At 42.1% G+C, this 27,980-nt stretch overlaps 2 protein-coding genes across 7 annotated transcripts in view; one reads left to right on the forward strand and one right to left on the reverse strand.

Annotated features, from left to right (window-relative positions):
• PTBP1 (polypyrimidine tract binding protein 1) overlaps positions 1–716 on the reverse strand; it is a 47,685-nt gene extending 46,969 nt beyond the window's left edge. Inside the window, exon 1 of the mRNA XM_044998819.1 lies at positions 589–716. Coding sequence (XP_044854754.1) covers positions 589–596 — 8 coding nt within the window. The 5' untranslated portion in view covers positions 597–716. The remainder of the gene's footprint in view (positions 1–588) is intronic.
• LOC123355940 (uncharacterized protein KIAA1958-like) lies at positions 238–27,565 on the forward strand. Of its 6 annotated transcripts, XM_044998814.1 has the most exons (6): positions 238–435; positions 3,405–3,493; positions 15,874–15,951; positions 20,056–20,150; positions 20,815–22,036; positions 25,924–27,565. In XM_044998814.1, exons 4-6 carry the CDS (start codon positions 20,148–20,150, stop codon positions 26,769–26,771), a joined length of 2,073 nt encoding a protein of 690 aa, XP_044854749.1. In that variant the 5' UTR covers positions 238–435; positions 3,405–3,493; positions 15,874–15,951; positions 20,056–20,147; the 3' UTR covers positions 26,772–27,565. The 6 variants fall into 6 exon arrangements, with proteins under 6 accessions (XP_044854749.1, XP_044854748.1, XP_044854752.1 ...); XM_044998813.1 differs by lacking the exon at positions 3,405–3,493; XM_044998815.1 differs by lacking the exons at positions 238–435; positions 3,405–3,493; positions 15,874–15,951 and adding exons at positions 18,526–18,599; positions 19,467–19,517.
• Positions 27,566–27,980: the final 415 nt, after the last annotated feature.

Raw genomic sequence — 27,980 nt, forward strand, 5'->3', positions numbered from 1 at the left:
GCCATCCCCCTTTTCTAGGTGCACGGAAAGGGGACGCCACAAGGGGTGAGCGCGCGTCCCAACCCCCAGGTGCACGGACCAGGGCAGGGCCCAGCCACGCGCCGACGAGGAAGCCAGTGTCATGTCTCCGGACGCACTGCTGCGGGGCGATCAGGCCCGGGCAGCTGAGCGCGAGGCGGCTGGAGGGAGGGGGGAGGAGAGAGAAAGAGCAGGGAAGTTCCGAGCGCGCGCGGCTCCGAACGGCTGGGGTGGCCGCGCGAGGCGCCGCACGCTCTCCGGGCCTCGCCTCACTTTCGGAGCGGAGGCATCGGGGGACCGCCCCTCCCCCTTGCTGCGGCCCCGCACGGCGACCCAGGGGCCCGGGGCGGAAGTAGGAGGCGGCGGCGACGGAGGGGATCCAGTCGGGCACCCCCCGCCACAACGGACCCCTCTCAGGTAACCCTTCCCCCACACGCTCGCCGCCGCCGCCCCCGCAGGTAACGCCCGAGCCCCCTCAGGAGGTCCCGAGTTCCCCACGGCCCAGTGAGGGCTCCAACAACTCCCCTCCTGTCTACGCCCGTAGCAGGGCTCGGCCCAGCGGGAACTCACCCGTCCATTGCACAGAGAGGAGACCCGCGGGGAACGGAGTGGAGGCGCCGGAATAGCAGGAACGAACCCAACGGCTCCGTGTTATAGACTCACAAAATGGCGGCGCCGTCCGGCCCGCCTCACCCGCGCCAACACCCCATTGGCTGCCGCCGTTGTCGGCCTGACGACACAGGCGGGGATCACTCGCCTCACGGGGAGGGGCGTGGGGCGGCTGCCTCGAAGTCTATTGGCTGCAAGGGAGGCAAGGGGCGGGCTGAAGAGTGGGTGCGCAGCGAGATTGGATGAACGTCCGGCATTGTGAAGGGAAGCCATTTTGAGAGCGGGTAGGAAGCCCAATGGCCACACTGGGTAGCCATCTTGAATAGGGGCAAAGAACGGAATAAACATGGTGGGCAGCCATCTTGAATATGGGCAAGCTCTCCAACGCGCCTGTTGGGTTGTTATGTTAAATATGGGTACGCATGCAGGGGTAGCCATCTTAAATATGGGGAAACAGTCCAAAGACCACGCTAGGCAGCCATAGTGAATGTGGGCAAGGAAGTCCAAAAAGGCCTCACTCACTGGGCAACCAGTGTGGACAGGAAGCTAAAAGGCCCATGTGCCTGATATAAAAGTACATTGTAACTACTTAACTATTTAGCACATTTTATCATTTGGGGTTTTTTTAATGCAGTTAATTAGTGTTTACAAATACATCAAATTATTTTACTTTTTAATAATTATATAATAAAATCAACTTTATTTTAACTGGAGTTGGTGTTTTGGGGAGAAAATTATTCTGTGTGTCCGTGAGCACAATAATATTTTATGAAAGAGATAAAGAACTACAGTATCTGCTCAGTCCAGACATTAGGATTCTCTTCATAAGAGTCAGGGTTGCACCAGCTTCCTTGATCAAAATCTCCCCTTTCGTTACCCATCCCCACCCATCATGGGTTGCATTGGTTAGTTCAGTGGTTCTCAAACTGTGGATCAGCAGGGCCGGCTTTAAGCCGATTCACCGATTCCCCAGAATCGGGCCCCGCGCCGAAGAGGGCCCTGCTCTGGGGGTCTTCAGTGGCATTTCGGCAGTGGGGGGTCCTTCAGTGCCACGGAAAACCCAGAGCGGACCCCCTGTCGCCGAAGTGGCGCCGAAGCCCTGGACCACCGCCGGGTATTCCAGTTGGGCCCCGCGGGTCATAAAGCTGGTCCTGTGGATCAGGATCCCAAAGTAGGTCGCAACCAGGGCCAGCTCCAGGCACTAGCGAAGGAAGCAGGTGCCTGGGGCAGCCAATAGAAAGGGGCAGCGCTCCGTCCGTTTTTGGGGTGGCACGTCCGGGTCTTTGGCAGCATTTGGGGCCGGACCTTCACTTCTTATTTGTAATAATCCCATCTCTTAACCACTGCTACATCCTTCAGTTAAGGCTCAGAGCTCACTGAAATCCCCTTTTGCAGCACTGAATTAAATGCTCCATCCACCCTGGGATCAGGGCTGCACTGGTTACAAGGGTGTTTGAAAGGTTGTTGTAACTTACATGTTTCTGATCGCCCCGTAGACAGGACCTTTAGTATGACATGTTTCCTTCTCTTGCTGGGCCCACACTAGAAATTTTTCTTTAAAAGTTCTCACTGTTGCACTTCCACCAGCATAGCTTCACTGGTGGTAGCAAAATGGAAGCACATGGATAAAAGAGTGCCAGTGACACAGTGGTAGAAATGCCTGAACTCTGTCTACAGTAGCCATTCTGTCATTGCTACCACTGGTGGATCTGTAATGACAGAAAATATATACATATAGATGTATAAAAATAATAGTCTAGCATAGATTTGGAGGCAAATCCTGCAGACTGCTGATTCCATGTAGCTTCAGGCAAATTGGTCAGGTATACCATAAGTGCATTTCTTAGGCTAAAGCTTTACTGCTGCCAGATTGAAAGAAAAGGTAAAAAAAAGTTGTAAGTGTTGGAACATACCATCACTTTTCCTCACACATGGATCACCGTGTTGATTGCTGCCCCTGAGGTGTGGAAAAGGTAAGTTCTTACTTGTTAATACTTATTTGTATTAAATAGCGCCTAATGGCCTCAACCAAAATCAAAGTCCTGTTATTATAGGTACTAAAAATAAGAAGCACAGACTGTGCGCCAGCGAGTTTACAATCTAACATGACAAAGGCCTGATCTACATCTAAAATGTAGGTCAATCTAGGTTACTTCACTCAGAGCTGTGAAAAATTTCATGCCCTATGCAATGTAGTTAGGTCAACCTAACCCCTACTGTAGATACAGCTAGGTTGATGGAAGAATTCTTCCAACTTCCACCTCTCTAGGGTGCGGGATTTATTACAGTGACAGAAAAACCCTTTCTATTACTCTAGTGTCCACTCCAGCACTGCAGTGGTGCCACTGTAGTGCTTGTAGCATAAACATATCCAAAGGATGAGGGAAAATAAAGGATTATTATCCTCATTTCACAATATGGAAAGATGTGGAAGCAACAAATTAACAAGGGAAATTTCATTAGCACTAAATCCACTGATTAATTATACAAAATAAACTCAATTTACTGACAACTTTAAAATTAACAAATCAATTTAGAGCATATGCAGACATCCCACTTATTTTGAACAAAAACAGGCACTCAGCATCAAGAACCTATTGCTTGTGCAAGCCATCTTTCGCATGGTCATGATGTGGTTTATAAAAAACAGAAAGAATTAATGAAATGTAACTGAAACTTGTTATTTAATGTCATGCACTCCTCTTCAGATTTCCAGAAATATATCGGATAAACAGATTTTCAGATTGAGCAATATTTTACCAGCTTTCTTTCTACAGCGCTTGATTGTGGACAACATAAAAGGAAGTTTGATTTTGCAGTGTCCTAGGTTACTCAGCTACTCATTTGTTCAGTCCTGTGTGTACTGGTAAGGGTGTTGCCCAGGTAATAAAGTTACTCAGTTAATTTTTTAAAATTATTTTTTTATCATGTCTTTTTCTTTTGACAGAGAAAATTAGTGCATTTAGTAAATATACCATCTGGTAATATACAATTTTTCTTTGGCACGAACATGATGCATTTTAAAAATATCCATTCCCTAGGAAACTTAATGGAAAAAGGAATTGCCTCACCTTCTCTCCACCAAAAACAAAAAACAGCCACCCAACTGAAAATGGGCTAACCTCCAGCATTATTCAGCCTCTTTTGTACAAGTCAGCAGGGAGCCCTGCTTGATTTACAGAGCCTCTCCCTGACCCCCAGTCCTATGGTTGTTCATGTCTCCGTTGAAGGTTCTTTGGGAGAGACACCCAGGTTTTCCCCCCACTTTTAAGCCTTTACTGTATGTGTTATCTTCTGTTGAGTTTAACCCATTCTTCACAGAAACTTTCCCTGCCTCTCTCTCTCAGTGAATTTTTTAAAATGGTTTTCAAACTGAAAATGCTTTGTGCAGGTAATTTTTCCATGCAGTTATTTTCTGTGAAAACAAGCAGCCCCCATGACCTTGCTTTCCTGACAGCTGCTCTGCTTTTCAAGATAAACGAAAACAAACAATTCTTCTCTCTCCAAGAAGGTCGTCTCCATTCAAATATACTGTACACAATGATAATAATATCCTAAACAATTTGTTATAGAAAAAAATGGTCACTTTCTATTTTTCCTCATCCTCATCATTGTTTATAATAGTTTCTTAGGTCCTGATCCTGCAAACATGTATTTGTATAACTTTACTGCTGTGACTAGTGTCATTGAAATCAATGGAACTAATCACGGTAGTAAATGGGGGTGGAAGGGTGTGCACCAGTGCAGATGCATGCTTGCAAGCGTTTGAAGGAATGAGGCCTTTGACATTTTTAAAAATCATCCCCAAGGCACTTCTATCATTCTGCCAAATGGCAAAAAATAATCCCCTTTTTTTTTAAAAGGGGCCTACAATTAACATGGCTGTTTTGTTTTAAACAAAATTTGCAACTTTTGCAGCAACTTAAGATGCCAGAACATTCTCTTGTGCATTGTTAATGATATCACAGTGCAGCTCTGGAAATCCTTAGGCTGGACCTAGTGGAGAGAGCACTCCCTGTTATATTTCTGTTGCAGAAGTATCTTTGTATTGCTGTCAGTCCTGCTAAAATACTCCTTGCGTTTTTGTTTGGTTGTTTTTTTACGTATTTCTCAGATATGGATTCAGAAGCAACCTAGATAGAAACTGCCGGATTTTCCCCATTGGTTCAAACAATTTGGGGATACAGAAGCATTAAAAATTAAAATAAATTAAATTAGTGGGCTTGCATTCTGTAACTGTATCTTACAAGTAGCAACACTGTATTACTAAATAAATTGGGTTTGGAATTGAGACCTTTATATTGATATTAAGTTTCAACGAGGAGTGAATTTTTTATAACCAGGCTAACAACTCCCTAAAATAGACTTTTATAATGAAACTGCTTTGGTGGCACAGCCCAATGCTGGTACTTCCTGCTACATCTCTTTCAGGGATCAGTTAATACATTGTAAAGGCGCAACTTAACTTGCAATATTTTGGAAAATGTGGATTCTGCAATATTAGACTTCCACCACAATTTTGACAGTGGGAGCCACCACCATGCGCAGGGCTGATAGTGGGAGCCCTGGCCACCTGGAGGGTGAAAGCGGAGCCCCTGTTGTCAACCCCAATCCCCCACTCTCAGGCCCGGGCCCCCACTTTCAACCCCAGGTGGCCGACAGCAAGAGTCCCCACTCTCAGCCCTGGACCCTCAATCTGAGCCCTGGGCGGCCGACAGCAGGATCCCTGGCTCTCAGCCCCAGGCGCCCGACAATAGAAAATCATGGAAAAGTAATAAAGGACTTTATTACCCCAAATAATAAAGTCCATTATTACTTTTCTCCAATTTTCCAAGGCATGTTCACAACTCAGCTACAATTTTTTGACGTTCATCCCGCAATTCAAGTAGGGCCTTAAGCATTGTACTACCCAAGCACTATTCTTGAAATGTCTGTCTGTGTTTCCATAATAAATTTTGGGTTTTGGATTTTAATGTGATAACTGTGTCAAATCAAACCTAGATATAATTTGTATGTATAAAACTGAACAAATGAAAATTCCAAGTTTAACTACAGAATCTAGTGATTATTTTTCTTTCCCTCTTTAATCTATTACAAACTGAGAAAGTGCTATCTGTCTATGCCCTAGGGGTCTGCAGACTATGTCTAAAGGGGTCTGCAAAAGGCTGCCATTACCACAGAACCATGGTTTTCAACCTGTGGTGTCCACAGACTTTGTCTAGGATTTCCAAAGGGGTCCGTACCATGATACAAAATATTTTAGGGGTCCGCAAATGAAAAAAGGTTGAAAACCACTGGTCCATGCTATTCCAGTCTTTATCAGTTCATGTTATTTCAGCTCTTTCCTGTCTTCATTGCTCCTCTTGGATGCGTTTGGGTGACTCATTTCCTGTGCAGAATGAACCAGCCATTTCCTGGCTATTGAATTCAGGAACTTCTTCTACCAGTCAGCACTAAGTTTCTGAGTGGGTTGATCTATTGTTTGGTCAGACACTCCCCATCCAAGTTAGGCTGGAACTGTGAATGTTGATTTCAATGTTATGAAGGGTAATATTGCCAGATTGTCACAATGTTGCTTTGGGATCAGTAGCATGCCCCCTACAGTCTGGGTTTCAGTATCCTTTTTGTGTGTGTTGGAATTAAAATAATTCTACAGATCCAAATTTAATGGTACTATACCTTAGTGCATGAAAACCAAAACCTTTTCTTAATTTCATCCAATCATTTTCAATGCATGCAAATAGGACATTTAAAAAGATATGATGTACCAAATTCATCCACAGGATAATGGCATTGAAGAAAATGAAATTACAGGAGGTATCTGGCCCAATGACTTTTTTATTATTTTAATAAATGGCAGCAAGGTTATGTGCACTGGAATTAATTTTGCTATTGACTAGTCCAGCTCATAGATATATTGGTTTTCATATTAGATATGGACCAGAATAACTCTTCTGTTTGACATTGTTCTTTTCTCTTAATTTTGTTTTCATAATTTCAGCTCATCTCCATCCCCACACCCTTAATTTCCTGCACAACTATTTCCCAATTTTTCATCTTAGTGCGACCCTATAACTGTGTTGTGGAAAGCTACCTTGGGCAAAATGTCTTATTCTAGAGGCTGGCCTTGCTATGGTGACCCAATTGACAGTAGTGTTCTCCCCAGCTCTTTCAAATAATGCCTTGTTGGTACAAAGCAATTTGCTCCTTTTAAAGTCTTCTCCTATGATTTTTTTTTAAATATTATTGTTTACTCACCTGCCATACATCTGTTGTGTGTTGAAGGAAATTAAACAATAGAATTGTTGAGTTAGGGATACTGCCCTTTTTGAGTTTGCATATAGCACTGCTGTGTGGATTATCACTGAATAATTCATAATCTTAATGATTGATTCATGCACAAGAGCTGGATACTGCCTCTGTGACTTTCCATTAACTGTAATAGAATGAAAGTTCCTATTAAACTGAATATATTGTACAAGTACCCACAGCAGCCCGTATCTTCTATTCGTTAGCACTCAAAATGTGGCATCTGTCAGACATACTTCAGCTACTTAGAGTAGGTGTGTGCGTGCAAGACCGCTCCCTTACTATTTAGTAATATTTTTACTCAGCCATAAATAGGAGTGCATTCTGCTCCAATGCCAGACCTAATCAAAGTCAGGCCAGATGGAACTATAATATTTGTATATTATATACAATATTTTTCTAATTCCCTGTCTTTCGTCAAAAAGGAAGGTGGGTGGGTGGGTATTCCATCATGCTCTTCTCAATGATATAACCATGAAAGGTGCACTAGCAAGGTTAGTAGAAAATCACGGACATAAAAAAAACCAATCCTGTGGCTTCTGTGATTTTTAAATTGCGGAAATGCCTTTCAGCAGAATTAAATATTTTGTCTAAAAAAAGAAATTTTAGTTTCTGCCTTCCCATTGCAAAGTTACAGGTCCTAACTTGGCCAATGTAAACACAGCAATGTGTTGCTTCCCAGCCTTGCAGGAAATTCTCTGATCAAATAGCAACAGCATGAACTCATCCATTCCTTGCCTTGTTCAATGCAATTGGACTACTCTTAGTAGTTACTATCCCAGTAGAAAGTGTTTGCAGGATTGGGCCCTAACTCCCTGGGACTCCACTATCCCTTGCATATGATTTGTACAATGCATCTGAAGTCCATTTCTCCACAAAACACAAGATATGAAGTTGTGCTGAAGCTAGGTTTCCCATCCCACAACCACTACCACCACCATTACATTGATCTGCATTAAGTTTCTTAATTGTTTACCCTTTAGTCCCCTGAAAAAGCATGACTTTTGTTCTTGGAATAGACTCCACAGCATAATTAAAAATGTCAAAAATGCTTGAGAAACTCTGCTAAGTTGCTAAAAATGAATGTGAATTTCTTCCCTGCAATCCCTGTGTCTTTCCCTTACCCTGGCCTCAGCTTTACAAAGTGGTTTGTTTCCAACCCTGCAGCATAGTTTGCATTCCACAGTCAAGAATGAACATTTATTTATACAAACATCCATCCTTGCAAGCACATCTCAGTGTGCTATCCTAAGGCAGAGCAATAAACATCATTCTTCTTTCTGTTCGCCTTTGCACCGGTGCATTGCTAGACATTTTATCAGGAGGCAATTCTTCAATTAAAGATTAGCACAGTTCAGTCACTTCCCCATGGCTGCAAATCTGTTAAAAAATGAAAGAGCATTCTGGTCCATTTCCCTACACCGATTATATTTTTTTGTACCCTCTAATGATGGTGACAATTTCCTTTAAAAAAAAATAGTCCTGGTGTAGGTTAGGATTCCACTGTCTCTGTGTATCTTGCAGAAACTCAATCTCCAGAACCCTACTGCTTGTTTGTTCTCAGTCATTCTGAGAACCCAGTTTTCCTCAAACCTCTGAGCAGGCCATGGAGGTACACCTCTACCCCAATATAACGCTGTCCTCTGGAGCCAAAAAATCTTACTGCATTATAGGTGAAACCACGTTATATTGAACTTGCTTTGATCTGCCGGAGCGCGCAGCCCCGCCCCCCCGGAGCACTACTTTCCTGTGTTATATCTGAATTTGTGTTCTATCGGGTTGTGTTATATTGGGGTAGATGTGTATATTAATTATTTCAACACTTGAATGCACAAGCTGACAGTGTGAAAGTGATCAGAGTGGTAGATGAAACAGCATCTGCCCACCACCAAGAAGTGTAACACAACTCCGAGTTAAAGCTCATATATTATTTCTTCCGGCTCTCCATCTCTCACCTGTCAGATAGCAGTATCATTCACCGAAATGCTAGCTCATCACCTGTGTGCTTGTGGCAGCAGGTCACCTCCCATTGCATCTGCTGTTTAATTGGGGATTACACAGATGCTAGATGACTACAACAGGCTAATTTCAAGATCTGAATGCAGCAAATGCAAATGAAACTGGGGCCCTATACAGAGAATTTCTTCATTTTGTGTCTTTATAGGCAAATATATCTGCAAGCTACTCACTATCTTGTCTAAAGATGTCAAAATTTGCCCTGAACATGAGCCAAATTCTGTTCTTAGTTGAACTAATTAAGAGCAGAACTTGGTTCCATCTCTTTTAAAATTAAATCCACCAATGAATTTGGTCAATCATGGCTTGATTGGGCACTTGCTTGTCAGCATTTCTGAAGCAGATTTTGAAAACATAATGTATTTAGGATTTTTTAAAATGGTGTCTCAAGTACATAGGTGGAATATTGTTAAAACGCAAGAGGGAAGTGAAATTTATTTTTAAAAATACACACTTGATACTGTCTTTTCAGAAGGGAAGTACTGGCACCTTTCCTAATGTTTCACAACCAGAGACTGGTGAACTGTTCTAATGAATGAACTCTGAGCATAAGGTCTCTCTAACTGTATTCACTGAATCATTATTTGTCTTTTTATGGCTCTGATTTATTAGCTTTTCAATAACTACATGGTTGCAAGGCTTGCAAATGCACAATCCATTGCTGTGGTATTAGGGCTAAATCCCGCCCTTCCTTATCAAATTATAGTTACATAGGATACAGACAACAGGTTTTCTCCTTTTTATCATAATGCACCCATAACACGCAAGGCTATGTACTATGGTCCATCAGAGGACTATTTATCTAAGGTGCTTATATGCTCCCTCATTACCATAGTATCTAAGCACCTCATAAATTACTGAATTATGTAATGCAACACACTGTATCATCCTTATGTTGTGTGCGAAAAGTACATTCCATCAAAATGAAGTCGTATCATATGGAACATATGTTCCTTTCTCTTAGGGATAAATACTGACAGCATCTTTTGCTAGAGTAAATGGCAGGGGTGTGTCGTACCCCCCAGACTGGGGCTCTGTACTACCCTGAGTAATCCTGAGGATGGCTAGGCAGGCATAGAAAGGGCATGGGTGGACTCAAATTCCTGGATGGGGTGAGGAGCTCATGCCAGTGATCTCCCATGCCCACCTGATGATTTACTATGGGGATCCTGGTGCCCTCTCTCTTCTTTGTACAAGTCCTGTGGAAGCTGCTCTAAGCCTGATGCTGTAGTAACCCTTGTGGAGCTGCCATGGGAGACAAAAGGAGAAATTAAGTGGTCCCCACAGGGAGTTGTGGTTGGGGGAGGTCTATCCCAGCCCCTCCGTTCTATTGTCCAGGCTACAGGGAGGTCTTCGCCTTGTTTGGAAGCAGTCAGCTGGCACTGTTGTGAGAGTTGTGTAGCTCCTTTAAGCTTCCCTGCAGAGTCAGGGATGCTCAGTGCGTGTGCTAATGAAACACAATGTATTATTGTAATCATCTCTGTATTGACATAGTAACACATTTACTCAAGTATGTCCAAAAGAGTAATAGAGTTCAGTTCAGACACCAAACCCTTGTGTATACCATGCCTGCCATGAGTCCTGCGTTGTCACACAGGCTCATAAAGACATCATTTTCCCAGATCTTAAGTGCTATTAAACATCAAGCTCCAAGTGATTTCCTACTTGGATCAAAGATGGGTTTGTTCCAGTGCCACTTAAGTTTAAAAGGCAAGAATACCAGGAATGAATTAAACCTCCCCAGAGGCAGCTGCTGAGGTTCAATTGGTTTGTCAGTGCCATAATTATGCAGCAGGCGTCTTCTATTTGCCGGCCCATATGTTCCTGAAGGATGTTATGTCATGGAAAAACACAGTGGTGCTTCGTTCCCAAAGCTATGCGGTTTTTCTGTTGTGGCATGAGGACTTGCTTATGTTTCAGCTGAAAAATGTTGAGAACTAATGTTCCAATTTTGGTCTGATAATTAAACTATCATTACTCTTACTTGAGCTATCTAGATGGAAGTGCATTAAGAGAAATGGCTTGTGTCATAAATAAATTAAACAATGGGTCTAAAGCAAGAGAGGCTGGCCATATATTCACATTACATTATTTTCACATTTCCAGATAGTCTCTGAAAGTGAATGCTGCGGCTTGCCTCATGCTAAGAATCCTTGCTGTTATTTAGTTTATGCTGAATTTTTAAACTCATTTGAAGTTAGTATAGTGTATATTTCCAATTCTGCTGCGTATTAAAATACCTTTAGAGCATTAAAAGAATATTGACAAAAGGACTGATCCTGCAAGATGCTAAAGTCAGTGGGAATTGGGGGCACTCAGACTTCAACAGCCAAAAGAATGAAAAACATCATAATATCCTCTTGAATGTTTAAGATGCTCAGTTACTCTGGCAATTAGTATAATGTGAACATAATGACAGATAGCACCATGCAGGAGGTACTTAATACCTTACAGAATTGGGCCTGAAATGTCAATCATAAGGGCTTAATCTGTGTGTGCAAAACTAGGTAATTGCATCAATAAATTGGTACGTGTTTGCACAACTGTCATTTGTAAGATCGGCTTCCTAGTTTGTATATACCATTGCATGTTTGTGCATGTTCTGCGAGCAAAGCATAGATCAGTAAGATTAAACTTCGAAACCATAACTAACAATTGAAACCAAAAAATCAAAATGGTATCTTTAAATACAGTGTATGTCTGTCTTTGACTTCATATTACCTATGTACTGCAGGTTTCTCAGATAACAGGATGCCCTTGCCAATGCAATAGTGCTACAATATTTCTCTAGGAGGCTAAATTAATGTAATTTTAGTTTAGTTTAAAATTTATTTTAATTGAATTTCCTTGCTTTAATTACTTTAAAATCAGACCATAAGAGATATTTCAATAGTGCTACATTTTATAATACACTCTCTACCCCAATATAATGCTGTCTTACTGCCTTATAAGTGAAACCGCATTATATCGAACTTGCTTTGATCCACCAGTGTGCAGCCCCACCCCCCCAGAGTGCTGCTTTACTGTGTTATATCCAAATTCGTGTTCTATTGGGTCACGTTATATCGGGGTAGACGTGTAGCACTACATTTAAAATGGTAGGGTATCACCCACAAATTGCATATAGGGAAAGTGAAGCACAGAGTGGGGTGGAGAAGAGTAATTTGCCCCAGGGCACACAGCATATCCTTGGGACTAGAACCCAGGGCTCCCGGCTCCCAGCTCCCACTCTGGTCACCTAAGCACGTTCCAGTGCTATCTCCAATATAAAGCAACATTTAATTTCTTTGTTAAGAGATTAGTAGGGAAGTGGCCTGTGTTACTTCACTATTTGTAGATGAATTTTTGAAAAAAAAAATTGCTCAGCAATACCTTGAAAAATTATTTTATATATATATAAAAATAAGAGAGAGAGAGGAGAATAGTAGGCATTATATATCTTGGGATATATATAGCCATTATATATACACACACACACACACACACACACACACACATGCACACTATCCCAATTCAGAAGGGATTTTTTGAAGGGACAAAATCTGCAGTCTTAGACTGAGGAAATTTTATGCCAAGTTTTAGCCAGATACAAAAGAACTAAGATACAAACCCATCACATACAAGCAGGGGCGGCTCTAGGCATTTTGCCACCCCAAGCACGGCAGGCAGCCTGCCTTCGGTGCCTTGCCTGCGGAGGGTCCGCTGGTCCCACGGGAGGTCCTCCGCAGGCAAGCCACCAAAGGCAGCCTGCCTGCCGCCCTCGCGGCGCCGGCAAAGTGCCCCCCACTGCTTGCCGCCCCAAGCATGTGCTTGGCATGCTGGGGCCTGGAGCCACCCCTGCGTACAAGGATTATAAATGGAGTCGCGTCTGTATTCAGCTAAAATAACACTGCTAGTCAACCTAGAATTGCATTGTAGTTTTAGCATTAAGATAGCAAGCTTTTTTTTTCTTGCGCAGCTATGGAGAACAGTATTTTGGGAGGGTATTTTCACTCTTGCAAAGTTTACGTTTAGCAGAAGAGTGGACCATGGATTAGTAGTAAGATTTTTCTCAGAATCAGGATCAGGATATTGCTTTCCTTGTTAGGCCTAGGCCAAAGGGAAAATGTGTAAACACTCTTTTCAGTCAGCCTACCCTGCACAAACGGAATGCTTTCTGTCTGGATTGGGTGTGAGCCTAAAATAGGACTGAAATCAATTGGCTCTTCCTAGCCAGGTTTCACTATTATTATTAACAATGTAGCAGCCTCTGGTGGAGAAGATCTGTTAATTCACAGGTTTGTTCAGCTGTAAATTTCAGCAAGACTTTGCCACCTAAATTGTTAAATACAAAACACATCTTTAATTTAAATTTAAGTTAGCATCTGTTGTTTTCAGGGAAAAAAAAACTACTATGGCAGGATTACCAACCGCAGCATTCAAGAATCATGAGTCAAGCCCCAAAAATCATGATTAAAAAAAAAAAAAAGTATGCATTTTGGGGGTTTTTTTATCGGCCTTTGGAGCTCAAGCATTTTTCTGCAACCATAAGAACTGAAGCTTATTTAAATAAATTAAAGCGGAGGACACGACTCCAGAAGCTGGTGCTTTAAGGCAGATCAAATATCATGAGATTTTTGAAAATTGTGAGTTGACAACACTCCTTTAATGTCTTTGAGAAATGCACTTTTGACATCTGACATCCCTCTTCCAGTTCTTCAGTGATGAAAGATGGATTATTTCAAGTACATAAAAGGCTGTTACAAGAGGAGGGAGAAAAATTGTTCTTCTTAACCTCTGAGGATAGGACAAGAAGCAACAGGCTTAAATTGCAGCAAAGGCAGTTTAGGTTGGACATTAGGAAAAACTTAACCACTCTGACAGTTATGAAGTGCTTAAGTGGTTGTGGAATCTCTGTCATTGAGGATTTTTAAGAGCAGGTTGGACAAACACCTGTCAGGGATGGTCTAAATAATACTTGGTCCTGCCTTGAGTGCAGGGGACTGGACTAGATGACCTCTTGAGGTCCCTTCCAGTTCTATGATACTATTTGCATATATGGGTCTGAAGAACAAAGAAAGGCCCCGATCCTGCAATGAGCACTGTGGAGGTATGCTCATGTACAGTACAGGACTAGGGCCTAACACTCCAACAGTGATGCCCAGAGAAAATCTTATGCAAAAAACCCCAGTTCTGCAAACTTCCATGTAACTTTACATAACACAAGTTGTTCCCTTGTGCAACTACTCATATTCATGGAGTTACTCACATGTGTAAGTGTTTGCAGGATCAGGACTTGAAGTTATTTTCTACATTTGAGAGTTTTTAGTCAAAATGTTTGACAAGCTGTTTCCCATTAATTTCAGTTTTCCTCATGCTCCTTCTTAGTGTGATAAAATATGAGGCTTTGTTTATATAATTGGATATTTTGTTATTAATTTTTCCCCATAAATCTGTTTTAGTGTCTGTCATACTTAAAAAATTAAAGTAATAATAATAATCAATAATAATGGCCTCAGGGAGCACTGCAAGAATAGTGTCTCTGTAACAGGCACTTAAGAGAGGAGATGTAATTCAGGGCAACTGTGGGGAAGATGATCTGGGATCTGAAGGAAGTAAAAACAAAATAGTGCCTGATTCTATGAAAATATATAAAGTTACATAATGAGGTTTCTGTGGAGTAGCACTTACCAGCAGAGTGTCTCCCAAAGCTGGCACATGCAGTGAGAACCTGCTGTCCCTCATAGGACTAAGTGGACAGTGCTCTAAATCCTGTTTTTTCTTACTAGGATTGTTCCAGTTTCCTGTTTTGTCCTGTCAGGAGGTGGAACTGCTCCTGCCTCTTGAACTAAAACTGTGAAATAGACAATAAAAGACCAAAGAGAAACAGAACCAAGACTATTAGGAAAGGAGGGGGAAAAGGAACTAAAACCAAAGCAAATGTCACTTAAGGAGGTTTCTAAGATCTGTACAAATGCAAGAAGCATAGCCAAATAAAAGCAGCAAAGAATCCTGTGGCACCTTATAGACTAACAGACGTTTGTCTGTTAGTCTATAAGGTGCCACAGGATTCTTTGCTACTTTTACAGAACCAGACTAACACGGCTACCCCTCTGATACTAGCCAAATAAAGAAACTATAAGTCTGTTATAGGAGATCTCAAGGAACCTTTGATGTATTATGAACCATAATGACTTTGTCATCTAATTATGAAAGTGGAATAAATCACATAGTTGCACATTTTCAAAAGTGATTGGTGATTTTGGGTGCCTCAGTTTTTGTGGTACCTTGCAGTAGACAGATTTTCAGACAGCACTGAGCACCTACCCTATGAAATTCAGGCCCCTTTGAAATGTGTTGAATTGGGCATGAACGCGCACACAAAATCACTAGCCATTTTAAATTTTCAAAACTGGTATTGAAATTCAACAGAGGCTGGGTGCCTAACTCATTTAGGCCCCTTTGAAAATGCCAAGCCTAAATGATCTTACATAAGAACGGGTAAGATCAATGCCAGATGCTTCAGTGATCCATGCCATGTCATCCACTCCCAGCTGCTGGCAAACAGAGGCTAGGGACACTCAGCCATCTTTAATACTGAGTGGAAAAGGTTATCGAATAAGAAACTGACATCTTGACTCTTCAATTATTCCGAGTAGGACTGTAAGAATCTTATAGCCATTTAAGAAGGTTCATTCTTTTTATTTATGTCAATTCATTTATTGGTGAGGGTGGGGTTTATTTAATAGTAGTTTTAACCCCTGCTCATTTCATCAGAAGAGAGCATTTACCTTACAAGTTTGGAATATTGTTTTCACACTCTGAAGTCCATTATCAAATGGAAGTGCTTGCTGGAATATCATTAAAATGCCCCAGTATTCACAGTTACAGAGATACTGAAGCAGCAGCTGCTATTTATAAAGATTTTTTTTTTAATTATAGGCATCGGGCCAGATCTTTATCTGAGGTACATTGGTGTGGCTCTAGTGGCTTTGATGAAGCTTTGCTGATTTATACCAGGTGAGGATCTGACTCATTCTTATTTAGTAAATATTTAACTGTAAAGGGAAAGTTCTCCTCTCAGTTACATTGGTGTAAATCCAGAGTAACCCCATTGACTTCTATGGAGTTACTCCAGATTGACACCAACATCAGAGCAGATCTGGACTCTGAAGGTACATAGCTGATCACTGGAGTTTTATTAGGAGTGAAGTATCAAAAGAAAAGGCTTTTCAGGAGAGATCAGGAAAGGGAAGACATGCTTATAGATAGAGGGAGATCAAAAGGTCCAATTTCGAGAAGGACATGATAGCAATCAAGAAGTTCAGCTGCCAAGTTAATAACTCCATGCTTTATGACCAGGCAAAGCTTCTGTTTTTATTACTCTTGTTCCACAGTAACTGTAAATGCCAAAGTATTGACGTGGAAGTTCCTTTTGCTCTGTCCAGATAGTGCAGCCCTTTAGGGGGAAACTATTCACTAAAGTCTGTGTCATAACTCCCACCGACATCAATGGGAACAGGAGCAGACCCATAGGCAAGAATGGGACAAGGATCATGGTGGGCTCAATGTAATGCCTCCCCTAAATTAAGACAGGCCCAGAGTTCAAAGTGCATTGGCTGAAGTGGTATAAGACTCAGTTTAAACATGGTTTCAGCTAAAATGTTTTAGGCAGCACTTTTCAAAGAAGCCAATGAATTTTAGTAGGAATGGGCACCTAACTCCCTCAAGCACCTTTGAAAATCTTAGCCTTACATGTGGTTCAAATGCCCAGCATAGGCAAAAAACCCTGTTAGAAACAGCATTCCAGGCTAAAGCTATCCCTATCATCATTGGAAAGCCATAAATAGGAAAAGCTGGGGAGACACACTAGTGAGATACATTTGTGTAAAAGAGCTTTACAAGGGGACCCAGTGGAGCAATGTTACAGCCTGGCTAACGTACAGGACTTTTCACACCTAAGCAGGAAGAGTTCTCCTGACTATTACCCATTCCCTGTTAGGCGGTAAAATGAACTTGGCAAGAGAGAATTTGACCCCGCACTGTCTCTTTAAATGGGACACCTTGTTATGTGCTGGGGAGGTGCAGACAGGCATCAGTGGCACTTTTGTTTCCCTTCCTGTTAGAACTGTAGTTACCTTGCTGAGCTGCTGCAAATTCATTCAATGTTCCTCTCAGGTATTTGTCATTGGGTTATTAACCCTAGTCCCCATCATCTGGAACAAGAGCACTCATTTTTGATTAATTGTTTTAGGCCGTTTTTAAAGCCTTCTCCCCCCTTGTGACAAAGGGCTTTTAAAACTTCTCACTGTTTTTGATCTTGCCCTCATTTAGGCCCTGAGCCTGAATTCAGCAAAGCGCATGCTTCATTTTTGAATCACTGGGACTTAAGCACATGCTTAACTTTAAATGTGCGCTTCATTGCCTTGCCAGTTCAGAGCCTTGCACTGCGAGAGCATCAAAACCAAGTTACTTGGAAGTTGTAGATTGGTAAAATGTGTATCTATTACTCACTCTTCTGAGGGGCTTAGCCCCATAGGATTTGGGCAGCAATTAAAAAAAAAAAGAAAAAAAGTGTTAGGAGTTTGGTAGATCTCAGTCCAGTTCCCAGTGGACAGGTGCCCATATATCACAGAACGCTCATCCTCGCCAGCACTAACAAGCCCCTTGCTGGGCAGTCCCAAGGCAGAGGCCAACGACTGAATAAGATGGAGCTACCCTCTCATCCTCCATGGGCTCCTTTCAGGTCATGCTTGAGGCACATTTGCAGGGTATTGTGGGGAAGCCTGCACTGCTATCACTCATCTGTTCCCAGTCTATGCCAAATCTCAGGCCAACAGCATGACATCCATCCCATGTGGCAGCTCCAATAGCGCCTCCCCAGAGCCCTGCTGGAATGGCTTGCAGCCGGGCTCAGTGATCTCCCCTTCAGTTCCTCCTCCTGGCTGCCAGGGGCTGCTGCGACAGGGGGATTGCAAGCCTCTGAGCTGGCCTCCTCTCCCACCACTCCCCTGGGCTGGAGCCAGCCACGCCAGTGTGGAGGAGCAGGAGGCTGCCAGGGAGGTGAGGGGCAGAGGGGAGGAGGCCGGGGCCAGGCAGCGAGTGGGGGAGGGAACAGTTTGAAAAAGGGGGAGCAGGGGCAGGGTCTCCCCCCACATCCAGGGTCACTCTCCTGGTAACCCTCTCGCCTCCCCCAGATGCCCCAGGCTCCCTCCAGTTTCCCCCCTGTCCCCAGCTCCTCTGTCTCTGCCAACCCCTCCCCACAGAGGCCCTGGTTCCCCCAACCCCCTCCCACTACCTGCTTTTTATGGGTACAGGGTGTCACAACTACAGGGCTAGCTGCACCTCTGAACCCTCTCTGAGGGCACACCCACAGCTGTCAGGCCTCACGCCTTTCGCTTGCGTGCAGTGAAATCCTGCAATTCTGCCGCTCTCAGACCAGGCCGTGGGCTACGGTACTGCACACATGCTTACCCAGCAAGTCCCACTGGGTTCGGTACCCCTTCAGGAGTCTGGTCACTGGGGAAAACAGTGACCACGCCGCGTTCTGACCCCAAAGTATTGTTTAATCTTTGCAGGAGGAACCAAGCATCAGAGGAAGAGGTTTTGTAAAATAGTCTATACCCACGCCTGACTTACCTAGAGGCTTATCATCCCCACCCTCTATGGTGAGCCTAGGACAGCTTACCATCTTCAGCCCTACAGCGGGTTTGTGTCTGTGTGGGTTTGTTCCCCTGAACAGCCCCCAAACACCCTAGAGCGGGTGTTGCCTTTATCCAGCAAATACTCCTTGATGTCAGTTTTCCAGCTCTGTTTGCCCTGCTGCCCAAAACCAGGCCAGTGAGCTCAGCAAGGAGCCAGAGGTAGAACATCAAAGCAAACGGCTCGTTCACCCCCCCCCCCCAAGCGTGGGTAGATGGGTAGGTGTCTGAAGCCATTGTAGAGACAAGGTGGGTAAGGGAATATTGTTTATTGGATCAACTTCTGTTGGTGAGAGAGACAAGTTTACACAGAGCTCTTCTTCAGGTCTGGGAGAGCCATTGTAGGCAGGAAGGAGTACATGAAGACAGGCTCTTCCTGAATAAACCCTCTTGACCAGGGGTTCTCAAAAACTTCATTACACCGTGACCCCCTTCTGACAACAAAAAATTACGTGACCCCAGGAGGAGGGAGTGAAGCCTGAGCCCCACCACCCCGGGTGGGAGGGAGGAGCCAAAGCCGAAGCCCAAGGACTTCAACCCCAAGTGGTGGGGGGGAGCCTATAGCCTGAGCCCTGCTGCCCAGGGCTGAAGCCCCTGGGCTTCCGCCCTCGGTGGTAGGGCTCAGGCTTCAGCTTTGGCCCCGAGCAGTGAGGTCAGAGCTTTGGCTTCAGCTCCAGGCAAGTCTAACACTAGTCCTGGTGACCCCTTTAAAACAGGGTTGTGACCCACTTTGGGGTCCTGACCCAGAGTTTGAGAACCGCTGCTCTTGACTCTACCACCATGTACGTACTAACAGTAACTTTAACTGATGCTCTTCTCCATCCCACCACACAGGTGTTAATGAATTAAGGCTAGGATTTTCAAAAGAGCCTATGTATAGACAAAGTGAGTATTCACCCATGAAAGCTTATGCTCCAATACATCTGTTAGTCTATAAGCTGCCACGGGATTCTTTGTTGCTATGTACAGACAGGTGCAACTTTTAAGAGATTCTTCTAAGTCTATTGGGATAAATAGGAATTACACAGAAAATTCCTCACTTGTGTAGCTAGCAACTTTATTAAAAGTTAGATTATTAAAATTTAATATGCTTTTCACTGTTTATATTTCTTTTTCTGCTTTTTCCTCAGCTTGAAGAATTAAACAAGACCCATCACAGTGCTATTGTGGTCAGGTTTCCAGTAGTCCAGAGGAACATTTAAATTTTAAAAATTTTGTTTTCATAATTAATATTTTGTTTCCCTTTAAATTGGCATGAGTAACTCCTCCTGTGTGTAGTCCCATTAAGCTCAATGGTACTGCTCACATAAGTGAAGTATTTGCAGGACTGGGACCATTTAGTTTGTGCTCAGTGAATATTGAAAAGTTTAGTGGAATGGAACTTGCCTCCAAAAAGTAAAAATATATATGATACTTATTTTAGGTTCTGTGAAAGAAAGGACTGCTTAAATATATGGAGACATTTATCCCTTGAATCCCCATTGAAAGCATATTCCATCAAATAAAAACAGCAGCATGGTGAGTACACTTCAAATGACCTCATAGATAATTGCACATTCAACTGTGTTTGCTTAAATATATATATTTATGTGAACTCAAAAAAATATCCTTTGCCCTTTTTCTTACGTAAAAATTCCCTGCTGTTTATCCTTGTGAGTAGTTTTGATTTTTTTTATTAGATACATATTATATAAAAATTATGAAGTTATTGTACAGGGCCACTGAACACCTTGGTGCATGGGGGATGATTTATAAATTAAAATATTTTTTAGTTTTGAATGGGTATAATTATTTTCAGGATGGCAAACTGGCTGAATGCTAACCTGAATGGTTTCATCCAATACATGCATCTTCCATTCAGAATTCCCATTTCATTGAATAAGAACCCCTCAGCTGTAAGTTTGCTCAGATCATTGGATACACGTGCAAGTTGTATGTTGTGTCTATTGTGAAATTCATCAAATAAGTTAATAAATACATCCACAAATTCCCTTCCATCTCTTATAGCTGAGCAAAGAAACTGTTCAAACAAATCATTTGAAAAGTTTCACAAGTTTTGTCAAGCTAATTATTCTAATATTTAAAATTTAAATAAATGGGATTGAGAACAGCTCCCACTAATTGTTGCTAAAATCATCCTGTTTTTCTTACGTATCTTAAGATAATTCTAACCCTTTTGCAGAACGAGAACATTTGTGATGACATGTACAACAATGTGAGCTCAGTTGCCATGGATCTATCTAATTTAGTGACTTGGGCACATACTCATGGAACTATATGCAGTCAAATCCCAAGCTTGGAAATTATACAGAATATGGGAAATCCCACCAGGGACAATTCTGTTTTGTGGATATGTGAATCTGGACATGCATATCACTGGCCCTGTGGGGCATTATACTTCAGAAGCCAGGAGGAAAGGGAGGAAGCTGCAGAACGGAAAAAGAGGTCTAGAAGCTATGACTCCTGGTCAATGGAACATAATTTAAGTGAAAAGAAGTACAGGGTAGCCTCACCTTTTGAAAAAAAGAAAGCTGATTCAGTTAACATGGGCTCATGCAGCAGATCCCCTGAAATAATGCAGAAGAAAGAGGACGCATTCTGTGTAATCTCTGATACAACAATGACAAAAGAAAAGCAGAGTGGAGTAGTTCCTCAGAAAGACAGCTACTCCATGAGGTCATGCTTTGCTGCAGAGCTGAGTCTTCCATCAACAGACTATCATGCCAAAACTGACCATGGTAATGAAGAGCCAGAAAGCAGGGAGGACCTGCAAGACATCTCTGATGAAGAAGAATTTGAAACAGATACAGGAGACCAACTACGCAGAAGTAATTGTGATTCTGAAAGAGTATTCCAGAATAAAGAAGCATCTACTGAGGAGGAACTGCAAATGCATGGAGATAGTAAGGTCATTAGCAAACAAGCAGCCATCCAGAGATCAGTTTCTGTCTTTAAAGAAAAGGCTGCAGTAATTCCGTGTTTACAGGAGAGTTTAGAAGACAGCCATCATAGGAGCCTGGAAAGCAACTGCTTGAAGTTAACAGCTTTTCATCCTACAAAGTCCAAAAGCAAAACCTCTAAAGCAGGGAATTCCTGTGAATCAACAGCATCCAAAGAACAGTTAAAGCCATTTCCTGTCTCCAGCATGGAAACAAAGGCCCAGTTTGAGCCCACCCCAATCCTGGCTTTCTATGACACTGCACTCACTGGAGCTGCCCATCAGCAGCTCCAGCTGTGCCCGTCTGTGTGCACCACATCAGGAATGGGACTAGCTGGGAACCGTGCTGAAATACCTACCGAGGAGAACAAACAGCCAGGACCACCGAATGCTGCAAATTCTTTAGCCCTGCCTACTCTGGAGAATGAAAACTCTGAGGACAATCTGCCTGTGGCTTCAAACAAAAGTAAGAATTTCTGGAGTTTTATTCCTGAGTGGGTTTTTTTAGTATATGTCTCTTTTAGCCAGAATATTACAATTTGGGCAGCTCCATTTAGCCACCTAAATCCATATCTGAGCACCTAAATAAAAGCACCTGATTGTCAGAGATCCTGAACACCCTAATCTCCCATGGACATAATGGGAGCCTTAAGCAATCAGCACTACTGAAGATCAAGCCACTTATTTAGATGCCCTATAATATACATTTGGGTTGCTAAAGCTAGCCACCTAAGTTGGAACATTTTAGATGTTGATTTTACCACAATAGCACTACACACTGTACCTCTTACAGTTTATTGCAGGGATCACATTTTAACAAGGAGTATGAACTCAGGTTTCCCCAGGAAAGAGAAAGAGGAACTGATCTCTAAAATAATTTAGTGCAGTAACTGCAGGGGAATTCTGGCTCTATTGAAATAAGTAGCAAAATTCCCATTGACTTCAATGAGCCCAGAATTTCACCCCTTTTCTTAAAAGCGCTAAAGATATTAAAGCAATTAATTTAAAAGTTTTATGTCTTGTGTATCCCGTTATAATTTGGGATCTTAAAATTTTTTGGTAACTAAAAATGGACAGACTTTTTTATTTGTAAAATAAAATTAACTTCTTGTCATTCATGCCATGTGTCAGCATAGAGCACATTTTTACATGAGACAATGTCATAAGATTCCTCATAAGAATATGCTCTTTGATGAATAACTAAAATGTGGCATGTGATTATAGTACCTTTAAAGACAGTTACTACCTTGTTCAAGAAAAAAAAAAAAAGATAATGTACAGGGTATGTATAAACTGTTAAACAAACTGTCCTTCTTGCCAAATATCGGAAACCATTAATAAATGGATCTGCTTCATTTTAGATGTGAACCAGAACACAATTGTGATTTTAGCATAGGTGTGGCTAATGGATTTTTAGTGCCAGTTACACACATACTGATTTAATTTAGTGATTAAAAACATCAAAGCAGCAGCAAAGGGCCAAGTTTTTAAAGAGGATTCAGTAGAGCAAATAAATTTGCATCTGATTTTTTTGTTGCTTGCAAACGGTGCTTCACATAAAATATCAGGCAGCTGGATGTCTACCTGATCTGTATGCACATGATTTTTATGCATACAAAAATGCAGGTGCAAATATAGATCCATCTTTTGAATGTTCAGGCAAACAGTCCCAAAAGTCAGGATTGTAAGTTTAATTTTCCACCATTGTTTGGTGTGAAGACTCCTATCTGACTGATGGTCATCAAGAGCAATATGAAAATTTAGGGTGGTACTTAATACATGTATATCTAGATTTTGTGGTAGATCCAGAGCCCCTTAGGGGTTCATGGTTGCCAGTAAACTGCACATTGTGACTGGTGAGATGTCCCAGTGACAGCAAGTCATGATAGAACATGGATAGTTCTTGAGTTACGGATCCCCAGCCACTTGAGCTAAGAGAAATATAGTCATTAGCTCTACCATTATTAGAGCTTATGAGTCCTCATGCGGCCCTCGGGGTCATTTGAGTTTGAGACCCCTGGCTTATGACATGCCTGAATGAGTCTCAGTTCATCCGGTTGGGGGTAGATGTCCATATTGCTAAATTAGCTAGTACAGTAAAAGACAGAAAAAAGCTGCTGTAAGATTCTGTGATGCAGAAGATTGGATATCATTCTCCCTTGACTGAACAGAGTACTGGAACAGTGTTTTAAGGCTTGTCTACTCTTGGGAGTGAATTTGGATTAAGGCAGGGGGTTTGTTTAGACAAGCCCTTACAAAACTAAAACTCTGCAGCATGACTACACTTGGTGAATATATTGTTAGAGTATTTTTTAAATTGACTTGATAGTGTATCTCATCAACAGCCACTGTAAACGCACCTGGGGACATTTATGCAAGAATTCTGTTTGCTGAACAATGAGTCATAAGCCATTTTATCTTAATCTCAGCCTTAGCTTGCAGTCTCAGTGTTTATTGATTTACAGCCCATTTATTTCTTCAAGTAGACCATGCAATAGTTTTCGTAAAAAAGCAGCAGCAATATTTAGGTTTGTAGATCCATATTCTCTGTGCAGAAACAATAGTAATTAAACCAAAAATCATGTACCAAATGACTCACTGCCAACAAGAGACATTCACAGCCATCAGCTCCAGAACCCCACTTCACACCTGGAAAAAACCCACAGGAGAGCACATGGACCTTTGCAGCATACCCTGAAGGCAATCAAACATGGGCTGTGGGAAGTGAAGTCATAGGAGGAGAGAGAAAGGTAAGTGGGAGCACAAACTATTTAAGGCTGCCCAGGTTTGAAAACTCACCTGAAACTTCATCTGAGCGGTGTAGCGTGCGACATATGAGAAATGCCACTCAGTAAGTTGGCAGCTATATTCTGCACTAGCTGCTGTTCCCAAGTGGTCTTAAACAAGGTGTCCTCCTCAGAGCACATTACCAGTAATCCAGCTTGAAGGTTAGGTAGGAAAGGTGAGGGGGACTGTGGCGAGGTCTGCATCTGAAAGAAAAGGCCTCCTTGCCAAGTGCTACCTAAAGATCCAGCAGCAGCAGGGTTCCAGTAAGCCCCCTAGGATGTATGCCTGTGTAGCTGATGGCAGGGATACCCACTCACAGGAGTGCCAATAAAATCTCCACTATTTTTTGAGATTGCTTTCCCTCTCCCTACTCTTCAAGCCATTTCCATCCCACCTTGAGAAGTTAGGCAATGCATAGACCTTGGGATGACCCTCTGCCTAGGGGATGAATTTCACCCTGAGTGATTCTCTTCCTAGGCTACATGGAACTATATAGATGTGACAACCCCATAACAATCTGAGAAATAAACCCTGCTGGAATCCTGGCAATCCTTTTTATGATAGATTTTTACTTGTTCCGTTTTAAACAGGTGGGCTTTTCCTGAGTCTCAGACCCTAGAGCCAACTTTCAGCTGACGTTTGTGTTTCATGTCTAGAGCTGCTTTTTAATAAAGAAGCTTCTGCGCTGGAGACCACTTTGAAGTGTATTCTGCTTAATGGCTTGTGCCGCACATCAAACATGTAAAATAAGTGCAGCTTAATATTGGGCCAAATCCTGAGATTTGCACACAGGGCAGCTCCCATTGATTTCCCAGGGACTGCCTGAGCATAACAGAACAAAATTTGACACTCTACTGTGCCTTATTTAACTATAAAAATATACACATGACAATAGTTGCAAATTGAGGATTTTTTCTACACGCTATCCCTTTTGGGATTGCTCCAGTTTCAGAGTCCACATTTCAGGTCCAATCATGCAATCCTTAGTGATGTGACTAGTTCCATAAGGAAGAGCTGTAGATTGTGGCCTTAGGCCTCAATTTTTAGCTCATACAGGGTGAAATTCACCCCCTTCCCAACACACAAATTAAAGTTCCACCTTAAGCCCTATTTTGAGGTCGTAAGTGTGGCATAGAACTTAAGATGTCTCTCTCTATAGGGATGAATTTCATAATTTCAGTGAGTGGTATAAAATTTCATTAAGGCCTAAGCCTGCTCCCTTTGAATTATGAGTTTGTAAATATTTGATGTGTTAGCACCTAGGAATGCCAGTCAAGAATCAGGACCCTACTGTGCTAGGCACTGCACAGAAAAATAACAAAGACAACAGTTCCCTGCACCAGAGAACTTACAGTTGAGGTGTCAGACAGGATGCAACAGGTGGACAAAACAGTGGGATGGGTGGGAGGATGCGATCACAAAAAACTTAAAGGGAGCAGGATCATAATAGTCCCAGAATGTTTGAATGCTTTAAAAAGGAAGGTAAAAATGGCTCTGCATTGCCTTACATCCCTTTGATAGCCTCTGTAGTTCTTTCTATCCACGGAGTTGTCTCTTATCTTGTAGAGACATCGAAGAAGTCGGAGAGTAAGAGAATTCGTAATATTGGTGATATAAAAATGTTCAGAGACTGGTTGGCTTCACGTTATCCTTCTGAAACGCGTGAGATCTTCACACTGCCGCCTGCAGACCTTGATAATTACCTAGTCTCCTTCTATACAAGAGTCAGGAAGCAGAATGGCACAGAGTTTTCTGCCAACTCTTTATTCTTCTTTCAGAGCAGTATAGACAGATACCTTAAGGAACACAAATACGAGTATAATGTGATTAAAGGGCCTGAGTTCACAGCATCTCAGGAAGCTTTAAAAGTAAAATGCCAGAATCTAGCACGGAAGGAGAGGGAGAGAGATTGGAATATTTTGGAAAACCTGACAGATAAAGATGTAGAGGATCTTCGTAAAAAGGGCATACTGAGTCGAATGCATCCTGAAGGATTTCTGCACCTAATGCTTGTAAACATCATCCGAGGCTTTGGGACAAACACACACAGTCAGACTCCAAATCTGTGGTGGGGGCAGATTGTGTTAAAAAAGAATGAGGAGGGATTAGAGTACTTGGAGTGGAAAGATGATCTGAACACACAGGCAAGCACAGAAGAGTCAGTTCTATGTATTTATGCCAAACCTGATAATCCAGGCAACTGTCCAGTCAGGGACTATAAGGAGTATGCTAAGAGAAGGCCACTGGATATGCATCATGACCGCGATCCATTTTACTTATCTCCTAAACCTTTGTGCTGCATATGGGACCAAATATGGTACTGTAGAAAATCACTGACAAAAACCAAAATAGAGAAAATGATGAAAGTAATCGTCCAGCAAGTTAAAGGATCTGAAAAAAAGTCCATGAAATAAGTTACCAGTTTGATTTCTGCTGTGCCTATTTTGGTATAAGTATGTTTTAAATCAGTTTTGGAGTTGTTTAAAATGACAGCAGTTAGTATAGGTAGCGAGGGAACCCCTCTTCTCAGCAGATTGCCCAAAGTACTTACAAAGTTTTGTTGTTAAATTGACCACCGCCTTCATTTCAACATGGAGGACTTCCATCAATAAAAAGACCAAGCATAGAATTCACTCTTACATTCTATTTAATTAATTAAATCTGAATCCTGGATTTAATGTTCTACTGAATTAGCTCAGTAATGTTAATGTTGAAAGAACCTGTGTTTGAATACCCTGGCTTAGAATTACAGGTATGTTCAGGGGGAGTGGGGCGGGGAGAAATTGATCCTGCTATAAACCAAGCTTGTGGTCTAATGTGTAATTTATCTGTCTCTCTTTACAATAAAAAGATAAACAGGTGGAGCTGGCTTTGGGAATTAAAAGAAGGATGAAAGATCACCACTAGTTGCCAGCTACTAATCTACAGCTAATCAGAATGTTTTATACATAAGTGTTTAGATCAATTCTTATTTTTCTAAATGAGGAAAAAATTACTACATTTAAGAAGTTCTGAATGTGTTTTAGTAAGTTACCAACCCCCCAAATGCAGTTAATAGCACTGAAAAGTTTTATAGACGCTATTTTCCTCTGTGCGATAACCATAGTCTGTAGAGGATTAGAGTCAGTAGTCAAATTCTGTAATTCAGTTCAAAAGTTGTTTAACAGATGTATTTTCTTAATGTCCAGTCATAATTGTTGGCATTTCATAATAAACAAAATTTTAGTTCATTGCTGTCAGTCTGTTCCAAGAAGGTGAAACCAGTAACCCAGAACTGGTATCGTTTCATTTCTGTCATTCAAATCACTATTTTTAATAGTAATCAGTCACTTGAAGAAAAGTCAATATCTAACAATTATTTGTACTCTGGAGCCGATCCTGCTAAGGAATCTAGCCATATGAAGTCCATCTGACTGCCGTGGGATTCTACATAGGCATGAGGATCTGTGTGGGTGGATCCCATTGTAGGATCCAGTCCTCTACATAGCAGCTTTTAATCCATAGATCTCAAAGTAGTTTACAAAGCTGAGTAAGAATTTTTCTTCCCTTTCTACAGGGGTTGAAAGAGAGAACTGAACTAACTTGCCCAAAGGTACATAACTAATCAGTGGCAGAGCTTGGGG

This window comes from Mauremys mutica, chromosome 24, assembly GCF_020497125.1.
Source record: "Mauremys mutica isolate MM-2020 ecotype Southern chromosome 24, ASM2049712v1, whole genome shotgun sequence".
Taxonomy (NCBI): Eukaryota; Metazoa; Chordata; order Testudines; family Geoemydidae; genus Mauremys; species Mauremys mutica.